The following is an 11,411-nucleotide window of genomic DNA, read 5'->3' as shown; positions in this document are numbered from 1 at the left end:
CACAGCAACTAAACCTGTGCACCACAACTACTGAGCCTGTGCTCTAGAGCCCGCAAGCCACAACTACTGAGCCTACATGCCACAACTACTGAAGCTGGCACGCCTAGGCCCGTGCTCCGCAACAAGAGAAGCCACCACAATAAGAAGCCAGCCCACCACAACAAACAGTAGCCCCCACTCGCTGCAACTAGAGAAAGCCCGCACGCAGCAACAAACACCCAACGCAGCCAAAAATAAATAAATTACTTTATAAAAGAAAGATTTTCTTAAGATTAGAAACTTACCTCCATGATGCTGGTTACTGGTCTCGATCTACAGAAAAGAAAATGGAGAAAGAAAAAGAGAAACAGTTAAGTTTCACTTTTGAAATACTATGTACTAACAAATGTCTAAAACTGTTATAAATAAAGCTGGCAGAAGAGCCCACTGTCCCTCACCATGAGTGCCTCGTTAAAAAAAACCCAGCAGGTCCCCACCTTGCCTACTAGCCTTAGATCCCAAGCCAGCCAGAGAACTGAAGGAGTCTAGGATTGGAGGGCACTACCATAGCAGGACTTACAGACAAGACCGGTGCCTTCCTGAGACTCTCCTTGGTCCTGAGTATCCCTGAGGCTATCAGGAAGGCCCAAGGAAGCCAGTAGGGAAGAATCATTGGGAGTGCCTGTGCACTTGTGGAAGTGCTGCTACTGCTCCCTGCTCTCACTACAGGGAAACCACTGTCTCCGTGACCACGCTGTGCAGAGATCTCTCAGAAGGTGCCACTAATCAGAGCTTTAATAACATTCCCTGATAATCCCAGTATGCACATGTTCTTATATCAAGGCAGCTTTATGCTGTGGCTATGTTCAGATACAACTGTCAGCAGCTAAGGAAGGAACTTGAAAACTTACCCCACTTAACTATCTGGGGCTCTCTGAGAGTAACGTGTTTCACGCGGCAGCTGTACTGATCCACTGCGTTGGGAGTGAACTCAGCGTGGACCAGAAGGTAGAAAGACCAGTCCTTGCTGAAAGACAGGTCTGATTGCTCCACCTCCATCTTCTCCCCATTCTTCAGCAAATCAATCTCAATCTGGGGTGGATGGAACCCAGACACATAGCAGTTCAGGTAATTTGGTTTTCCATTCTCTGCGGGGTGTCGTGAGTAAACCTGAACCTTCGGAGGACCTGAGGAGCAGCAGGGGAAGACAGATGAAATTGCAGAGTATTTCACTTGGGGCTACCTTGGTCTAAAGCTAGATCAGGCCCCAAGTGTTTCTATTTGATCCTCCATTTCTCCCAATTCCATTTCCCCTCATGCCAAATGAGCTTCCATTTTTCCAAAAGGCAGCCTCCATTTTCTGGGATAAACCATGACTTAGTATCTTTCCCACATAATTCCCCTACACGTGCCTTTCAGGCTTTTTCTAGCAGATTTCTCTTAACATCTTCTTCTGTCAGTGAAGATTGTGCTGTATCTTTAATAATCTTTCTGTGGAGAATCTCAAGAACTTTTCATTGGCTCCTCAGCACCCACAGAATTCCTTATCACTCAAAAGTCTACATGATTTGGCCGTAATCTACTTATCAAGCTTCATTTCTCACTTCACACTCCCCCCATATTAGCCACATCAAAAATTCCCGTTACTGTACACTGTTTCAACCCAGTCAATTTTTTTCCCTTATGTTTACTCCTTTTTTTTTTTTTTTTTTTGCCTCCTGCCTAGATCCAGACCGATCAGACTTCTCAATATGTGCTTAGTACAGTGCCTGGCACACAGCAATTGCTCTGTAAGTGGCAGGTGTAAATATTGTTACCTCCTTGCTCTGAGACCTGATTCAACCCAAAGTATGTTCTTGCAAAACACAACCTCATCATCCTACCCCAAGTTTACACACCAAACCTCTACCTGATTTTTTTTTTTTTTTTGCCATACGCGGGCCTCTCACTGTTGTGGCCTCTCCCGTTGCAAAGCACAGGCTCCGGACGCGCAGGCTCAGCGGCCATGGCTCACGGGCCCAGCCGCTCCATGGCATGTGGGATCTTCCCGGACTGGGGCACGAACCCGTGTCCCCTGCATCGGCAGGTGGACTCTCAACCACTGCACCAGCAGGGTAGCCCCCTCTACCTGATTTTATATGTGATTTCATGAGCTTGAAAAAAAAGAAACCAGACCAAAATGCCTGCAGAAGATGGCAGATACCTTAAATGAAGTTGGGCTGGGTAAGAACAATAGGGAAGGGTGAGGACTGTGGCACATGCGAGAGAACATACTGTCACCATTAGAAAACCAAGTGGAATAATGCACATGGGAATGGGCTTTGCATTTTTAATTAGCATGCTCAAGTGATTGCCATAATCTGCCAGGTTGGGAATACTGCATAATGCTACAGAACAGTGGTTTCCAAAATGGGATGCATGACTAGACCCTCCATAGGGATGTAAAGAAAATATTATAAACTCTATTTCTATATTTTTCTTCCAAAGTGAAGTGTTACTGCTACTAAATATACAGAATGACACTAATACATGTTAATAATCCACCTTTAAATACAAATACATTCAGGGTACATGATGGCAAAAGTCAGTTCATCCTTCATGTACAGAAGGTGGTGGGGTAAGGAGGAGAACCAGGCTATTCTGATCAGATGTATCTGTCTAGAAACATCCTATCATCAAAGAAAAGGTTCCTAGTCCCACCAAGAGCTGTACTGAGAATCCTAATGAACACTGATTTTTTTTTTAAATCAATTTTACCTTTTTTTTTTTTTTTTTTTGGCTGTGCTTCGGGGTTTGTGGGACCTTAGTTACCCGACCAGGGATTGAACCCGTGTGCTTGGCAGTGAAATGACTGGAACACCAGGGAAATCCCATGAATGCTGATTTTTAAAAAATAAATTTAAAAGTGAAGATAAATCAGAAAGCCCTTCACATTTCAACTTCTAATAATCAGGACATAATAAATGCCACAGGAATCAGAGCACTGATTCATCCTGCCTGGAATTCACTCTTTGAGGGAGCCAGGGAATTTTCTGCAAGAACATCACAATAATCTCTTCCAATAGTGGGAAGAGTATCAGAATCTGGCCTCAGCCACTAATGGCTCTGTGACTTTGGGAGAGTTATTTGAGCTTCTGTAACTTAATTGAAGAGTTAATGTATGCCCACAGTGAAATAAAACCCACACAGGGGAAAGAGCAGAAAATACACCCCCTAGAGGCAATCGCAATTACACATTTCTTGTATATCTTCCAGAGAAGGTCTTGTGTATGTTCCAGGCATTACTTCGGAAATATTCAAATTAAGATAGTCTTAATGTCATTAATGACATTAAGTTTTTCGAAAGACTTACATAGTCATGTAATAATAGTGATGATACAGACATTATGCTTTATTTTGTAAATAACTTTTAAACTAACTTCCTTTTTCTCATGAACAACAACAAACAAACAAACATACACACACACAAAAAACAAACAAAAACCCGCTTCATAGAGCCTTTTGTGAGAGAGAAAAATCTGAGGGTCCGGTATATTGCAGGGTATTTAGAAGGTACTGAGTCAGTATCCATGGTGTCCCTGACAGACAGCTTGGGGAAGCATGTTGATTACTCTTATCCCTAGTATTACAAACTTTCTGAATGATAAACCTTCGCTTACTCAAAACTGAAAGTACATACTCAGTTCATCTTGGAAAGAACCAGGCAAGGAGCCAAAGGAGGAGCCCTCTGTGAAGAAAGGCAACAGGGGCCCATGTCCGCCCAGCCTGCTCCCGAGAATCTCTCCCCAGAAGGCTGTGAAAAACGCACGGATTACAGGCAAAGGGCTCACGACCCCCCAAATGCTCTGGTCAGGCTCTACTGTCTGCCATAAATCCCCTGCGTGATTAAGTTACTTCAGCTCTTCTAGCCTCCCTTTCCTCATCTATGACAAGCTGATGATAAAGGCACCCTGTTTACATCGTAGACGCATTTCACAATTAAATGACATACAGCACATAGCGCAGGTCAGTAAGCCGCCAACGGGTAGCTCTATGATTATTATTAAGAGCGACAGGTAGCGGGAACAAGAGAATGAACGACGTGAAGCGCTATATAAACACCTCAGGACATTCCACAAGAGTCGCGTGCAACTTCCTCGCCGTGGTTTGGTCGTCGCGGATTTGGGGAACGTGCAGAGAGGCAGCTGAACCTGGCGGGCGCCTGGAGGAAGCTCGAGGCCCTCGGGCTCCCAGCGGACTGATACACCCTGGCGGCGACTCCCCCAAAGCCCACGCGTGGTCTCCACCCATTCGCAGCCCCCAACCCAGCCCTTTGGGACCCGCCAGCCCGCCCTCAGCTCCCGCTGCACGGGGGGGAGCCAAAGGCCCCACGAACCACCGGAAGTGAACCCCTCCCACACCTCGGTCGCTCTGTCCCGACCCACCCGGTGCGGGCGTGCCAGAGGTCCCCTCCCCCCCATCCCGGAGAAGCCGGCGTCCTGGGCTCGCACCCCTCCCCACTCCACACACCCCCACCGCCTCCACAGCCCGAGAGAAAACCTCGTGCTACTCCACCGAACCTTGGGATTGGGACCGGGGGGTACGGAGTTAGTGCCCAGTGGCTGCGAGCGGGACAGGGACGAGCTGGTGGAAGAGGGAAAGGGAGGAGGGGACACTCACGCTGGACGGCGTCCAGGCCAGACAGCGAGAGAAGCCCGAGCAGGACCAAGGTCACGAAAGGAGCCATCGCTACAGGAGAGGCTCGGGTGTCAGAGTGAGGACCCGGTCCCGCGCCCGCACTTATAGCCAGGCCCAGGCCGCCAATCAGAACCGTGCCCGCCGGGGCGTCACCGGTCTCCTAGCGAGCGAGGCCCTGGCAGGTTAGAAAGAGGGACTTCCCGGTTTTCAGTTTCATTTTCTGATAAGTCTCGTGATGCTTAGGAAGGCAGGGTTGAACCGGGTGGATTCGCTGTCTGTACATCGGCGCCCTCTTATCAGGGATGCGCGCCCAAGCTTGGGGCGCGGACCGTCCACCCGAGAGCTTCAGTCCGAGGGAAACTTCGCTTTTCGGAACAGCATCAGAAACGCTAAGGCACTTGCTCCCCAAACATGCCCCAGCTAGTTAGGAGCCTAGAACCTGGTTTTCGATCGGGAAAACTGAAGCCCAGAAAAATTAATGAGAGTAAGGACAGAGATTGAATGGTACTGGGCAGAATCAGACCTTGGGATCACAATTATAGCCCGGAAATACGCTGTAGGGCTTCGGGATTCTTTGGGCAAGAAAAGTCGTCCAGAAACCTCGAGGCCTCATGAGGACTGCTCAGAGAACCGTCCAGAGTGAAGGAGGACCTGCTTGCTTCCTGAGTCCCTTCGGGGAAAACCCTGTGTGGAGAAAGTCTGGCCTGTATCTTGCCTCTGTAGTTTAGGTAATTTTCTTTGTTTTGTTGATTTGTGGGGAAATGAACCCTGATAGTAAAAGGTAAAAGCAGTAACTGCTTAGAGTGTTAGACTACCGACCCCGTGAGGAACATCATTCCCTGCGAATTACCACACTAGAATGGTGCTTGACATGGAGTACATACTTGGTAAACTGACTGAATGAGTGAATGGATGGATGGATGGAAGGATGGATGGATGAACCTACGAATGAAAGAACGAACGAACATGTGAGGGAATACGTGAGTAAACATTAGGATGTAGGAATTACCCCATTACATTTTTATGGATAGGAAAACAAAGGCTAAGTGTTAGGTTTCAGATGGGCCTGATTCATTTGTCATTCGTGCTTCAGACACTTGGAAGATAGAGGACTGGGCAATTTTAGTGAGAATTCGGGTTGCATCTGCTGTGGGCCCAGCCAAAGAAGTTAGGCCTACTGACTCTAAGAGCGTGTCAGTGTTAGACTCCTTAAGGAAACCTCCACTCCAGAAACCATACCATAAAAAGATGCTGACATCACCTGGTGGCTGAGTCCAGGGATCTTTTCTGAGTGGAACACTCAGAAGAGGAAGTGAACCATTGGGAGGGGAAGGGGCAGAGATCTTGGAAATCACCCTGGTTTGCACTTGAAGGGAGTTGGTTGGTGCTTCCCCAAAGAGCACAACCAATGTCATCTGGATTTCTTTTACATATTTTTAGAGGTTTCAACTAGCCCTACTGTGGTGGTTGTGTCTAAACTAGAAAAAGTAGGATACTCTCCCCAGACCTAATGAAAGGAGATAATGCACAGAGAGAGCCCCGGGGAGCACAGAGGGAGTGTTCAGTAATGATTAAGAAGTGTACTATGATTATTGATGCTAGTTTCCTATTTTTTCTACCAGCTCTTTATAACTCTCTCGAAATGAAAGAATAATGGTTAGGCATAAAGTTATGAGTAAAGACACTCCTGCCCCTCCCTTTTGTTTGTTTGTTTGTTGTTAACTCATTTAAGGGTCTTAACGCCTGGAATGTTAGTGTTGAATTGTTTTCTAGTGCCTTGGGAGCATAGGAAGAGACAGGGCTGGTGGTCACCTCTATATTCCTTGTTTACCACATCACAGACAAATACTGGAGTACTTAAAATTCTTAAAAGATAGAATCTGATCTATTCACTTGGAAAACTAGTTTTTAAAACACTTTTTTAAAAAAAACAGTGAAGACAGAAAATTATATTTTTTCAGTTTTTTTTTTTTTTTTTTTTAAAGGAGACCACTGTTTGCCTAGGAGGGCAAACTTCTGGAAATGTACAAACATGGCCTTTTAACAGTGTTATCTCCCATTAGTGGGATGAATGACAGAATTTTTTTTTTTTGGCCTAATGACTTTTCTAAAAAACTTTTGTACAATAAATGTTATTCATAATAGTAAATATTTTCTGAATGTGGAAGAACTGGGACTTCATACACTCCTTTGAGGAATGGAAAATGGTACAACTACTTTGAAAAACAGTTTCAGTGTTTAAAAAAGTTAAACATATGCTGGCCATATGACCCAACCACTCCACTCTAGGTATTTACCCAAGAGAAAATGAAAGTGTATTTTCATGATGAGGACTTGTACAAAACTGTTCAAAGCAGCTTTATTGGTAACAGCCAGAAATTGGAAACAATCCAAACTTCCATCAACAGGCGAATGGATGAACAAACTGTGACAGCTATCCATACGATGGAATACTATCAGCAATAAATAAGGCATGGAGGTTTCCCTGGTGGCACAGTGGTTGAGGATCTGCCTGCCAATGCAGGCGACACAGGTTCGAGCCCTGGCCTGGGAAGATCCCACATGCCGTGGGGCAACTAGGTCCATGAGCCACAACTACTGAGCCTGCGTGTCTGGAGCCTGTGCTCCGCAACAAGAGAGACCGTGACAGTGAGAGGCCCGTGCACTGCGATGAAGAGTGGCCCCTGCTCGCCGCAACTAGAGAAAGCCCTCGCACAGAAACGAAGACCCAACACAGCCAAAAATAAATTAATAAATTTTAAAAAATCATTGAATAGACAAGGCATGAACTATTGGTACACAGAATAATGGATGAAATAATGAGGCTGAAGGAAAAGAGCAAGACAAAAAAAGAGTATGTGCTGTATGATTCTTTTTATTTAAAACTCTAGAAAAAGCAGACTAATCTATGTAACAGATGGTTGGTTTCCAGAGGGTGGAGGGAGCATCAGGAGCCTAAGGACACTTTATCCATTATCTTGGGTATGATGATGGTTTCTCAAGTGTATACATGTAATAGAACTTATTAAAGTGTATACTTTAATTTATCATATGTCAATTACACCTCAGTAAAGCTCCTTTTAAAAAAAAATAACCTAATAAGACTCCACGCTTCCAGTGCAGGGGGCATGGGTTCAATCCCTGGGCAGGGAAGTTCCACTTGCCGCGTGGCACGGTCAAAAACAAAAAAAACACAAGAAAACCTAAAAGCACAGGTACCCGTATCTTTGTTAGGCCAAGAAGAATGAAGTCCTTGAAGAGAAAGAAAAAGAAGGATATTGAAGTGGGGAGAAAATCGGAATAGGTTAAAGTTCAAATGAGTTGGGTTGCACCTCAGTGGATCTCAGTCAGCACTTTTCTGGGGTGAACTCATCAGACAGCCAGAAAATCCAGGCCCCCTGGAAGGAGAGGAAAAAGCACACGTAGGGCATTTGTGCCTGGGCTCTTTCAAACGTTATGTCACTAATCAAAGTGTGGTACATGCATCACAACATCAGCAGCACCTTGGAGCTCTTAGAAATGGAGACACTCGGGCCCATGCTAGACCTACTAAATCAGAGCCTGCATTTTAACAACATCCCAGGTGACTCGTATACACATTAAAGTTTGTGAAGCTGCTGACCCAAACTATACAATAATCCAGAAGGTCTTTCTTTTACAGGTAAAGAGACAGTTTCAGAGAATTAAGATGCTCGTCCATGTTAGCTCTGAGCTATGATTCAAATGCTGGTCCATGTGATTCGAAAGGCCTCATAATGTCCACTAGACAACCACTTCTGAGAAGGGGTTCGTGCGAAACGGTTCATTGGGTGGCTTGGACCAGGGCAACGATTAAAAGCATATGAGAAGGTGCAGAAAGCAGGAACAAGTAACACAATGTATGGTAGTTTTTATTTAACTCACATTTGTTTTTGTCTGCCCACAAAAATAATATATGCGTGTGGTACAAAATTGGAACAATCAGAAAACTATAAGGGAATTCCCTGATGATCCAGTGGTTAGGACTCCAAGCTTCCACTGCAGGGGCCCAGGGGTTTGATCCCTGGTTGGGGAACTAAGATCCCACAAGCTGCGCAGCGTGACCAAAATAAATAAATAAATAAAATTTTTTAAAAATTAAAAATACGAAAAACTATAAAGAGGAAAATTGAAACCACAGTGACCCTGCAACCCAGAGAGAACTATCGTTAAATGGTTTAATTTAATGAGTCTGAAGGTGGTTGCCTGCTCAGAAGTCCATCCTGAAAGCATGTCTCTATGTGTATAACCGAGTCACTTTGCTGTGCAGCAGAGATTGGCACAGTGTTGTAAGTCAACTATACTTCAATTAGAAAAATAGAATTAACAAAAAAGTCAGTCCTGGTTAGATCTGTTTTGGGGCTGGCAATCCTCAGTCTTCTGTGTTAAATTCCATTGAATACAGCCAATGTCAGTTGAGTGCAGGCTTTGTGGCAAATGGAAATACTGTAAGGATAAATCAGAAGATTCCAGACTGCCAACCAGGAGAATCCAATTAGAGTTCAAATCAGCCCAATAATTAATTTATTAGCAGCCACCTAAGGTGTTCATGCCCACTGAATTCTCAGATATGTGCTGTTACGTAACAGGCAACAGACCCAAAGGAAATGGGACACAGAGGGGAGCCGTTTTGTTTCCTGATAGTTTCAAAGTCAGACGCCATACAAAGGAGGGCAAAAACCTCACAAGATCCCGGGAAGGCAAGTACTATTCTCACTAATTGAGGGAGAGTATGTGGGAAGCCTAAAGTTGAGACAGGTGAAGTATCTCGTTGGTGAGGAATCTCTGCCTCACAGGCTTGTGTGTAACCACCACGCTCTTCCAATTGTCAGGGTGATTTTATTGGGAAAACCACACAGACTTGGTATAAAATAAATCAAGCAGTACAGAACTATAAACAGTAGTAACCGCAGTGTTTCAAGCACTTTTTATTTTTAATTACAATTCTGATACATGAATGTATGTCTGTTGCAAAACTACAAACAGGTCTACTGAGTGAAAGTGAAAGTTGCCTTCCTGTGTCTCTTCCCATCTCACTGTCCTCTCCTCAGGAAACATTGTTAAGCTTTGGTGCCTATCCCTTCATGGATATATATTGTATATAGTTTGGAAGGTGAGGAATTTTAAAATTATAACTACAGAGACTGCTATTGTTATGTGTTAAGAACTCAGTGCTCACTAAAAGCATAAAGGGAGTTAGAGGTAGCATCGGTCCTCAGCTTGGATGGAGAGAGCGTTAGGGAAATGCTGAAGCCAAGACCCGCTGACACTGTGGGGACAACAGGACAATCCCAGGAGCCAAGGATTGGGCACCATCCCTGGGTGCCCAGTGACTAAGTTCCAGGCACAGCCTCCTTTCATGGGTGTTTTCCTCTCATAGGTCCTTGCGTCTGCATCTCAGAACCTACTTAAAACTGCAGAATTCCTACTTGGATTTTCTATCCTGCCTTGGATTCTATTCAGCACTATTAAAAACGAAGACTCTCCTTCAAATGCCCTTTTTCCCTTTTGGCAAATTCCTGTACGCCTCACCTTCTCACTTTCCACATTGCTTGGCTGACACTTGCCTCTGGCCAATTGCAGTGTGTGGTCCTTACTGGCTGTCCCCTGCTATGTTGAAGCTGCATCAGATCCTTTCCTCTCTACTCTCTGGTGTCTTGGACCTTTCTAAACTCTTCTCCTAAAAGAGGACTGTGAAGAAACCAGTGCCTTGAGAGTTGCGTGGGTGAGGTAGGCTCCACCATCTCCCCGAAGAAGCCAGGCTATGAACGGTGGGATGCGGCTCAGAGAGAATTCATTCAGCATTTATTGGGGGCAAGGGAGATTCCACAAAATTTGGATCATTCTATAAATACTTACTGAACTTGCTTATTTCCATTTCATAATATATCATCGATACTATCCATGTCGTTATGTACAGAGCTGCCTACTTATCATTAACAATATTATACTTTTCTCCTTACCATACCTTGTGGTAGGGAGACTAATGCCTCCCCCGCTCCCCCCAAAAAAGGATGTTCATAGCCTAATTCCTGGAACCTGTGAATATGTTACCTTACATGGCATAAAGGGCTTTGCAGGTGTGATTAAGGTTAGGGACCTTGAGATGGGGAGATTATCAGAAATGATTGGGGTCCGCCCAGTGTAACCACATAGGACTTAACAGCAGAGAACTTTGGGACTTCCCTGGTGGTCCAGTGGTTAGGACTCTGAGCTTCCACCTCAGGGGGCACCAGTTTGATCCATGGTTGGGGAACTAGGATCCTGCATGCCTCGCTGAGTGGCAAAAAAAGAAAAGCAGAGAACTTTCCTGACCGTGGTCAGAGGGAGATGTGACTACAGAAGTACGATCAGGGAGATGCAGCATGCTGGTTTTGCAGATGAAGGAGGGAGCGTGAGTCAAGGAATGTAGGCAACTTCTAGAAGGTGGGAAAGGTAAGGACATGGAATCTCCCATAGTCTGCAGAATGGAAAGCAGCCCTGCCTTAATTTTAAGCCCGGGAGACTTGTGTTGGACTTCTGACTTACAGAACTGTAGGATGATAAAGTGTGTTGTTTGAAGCCATCAGGTTTGTGGTAATTTATAACAGCAGCAAGAAAAAAAGAAACAAACCCCCTTCGTACTGCTGCAGAATCCTACAGTTTTGGGCCTTGGTTGCCAGGAGCCTAGCTCAGTGTAACTATTTGCCTTTTCAATGTTGTCTTTACCTGTCGGTTAACCAGATCTGGCCACACAG

The 11,411-nt window shown here is 45.1% G+C and overlaps 1 protein-coding gene across 1 annotated transcript; it reads right to left on the bottom strand.

Moving 5' to 3' along the window:
* Positions 1-280: 280 nt before the first annotated feature.
* Positions 281-4,767, bottom strand: LOC113616877 (beta-2-microglobulin). The gene is made up of 3 exons (XM_027100247.1): positions 4,639-4,767; positions 891-1,166; positions 281-312 (listed from the first exon to the last, which is right to left on the bottom strand). The coding sequence occupies exons 1-3, from the start codon at positions 4,703-4,705 to the stop codon at positions 299-301; spliced, it is 357 nt and encodes a 118-aa protein (XP_026956048.1). The 5' UTR covers positions 4,706-4,767; the 3' UTR covers positions 281-298.
* Positions 4,768-11,411: the final 6,644 nt, after the last annotated feature.

Source organism: Aethalodelphis obliquidens, unplaced genomic scaffold (genome assembly GCF_003676395.1).
Source record: "Aethalodelphis obliquidens isolate GAN/ISIS:26980383/991018 unplaced genomic scaffold, ASM367639v1 scaffold719, whole genome shotgun sequence".
In the NCBI taxonomy this organism is placed as follows: Eukaryota; Metazoa; Chordata; class Mammalia; order Artiodactyla; family Delphinidae; genus Aethalodelphis; species Aethalodelphis obliquidens.
The sequence above is the reverse complement of the archived record's forward strand: the minus strand, read 5'-3'. Positions and strand labels throughout refer to the sequence as shown.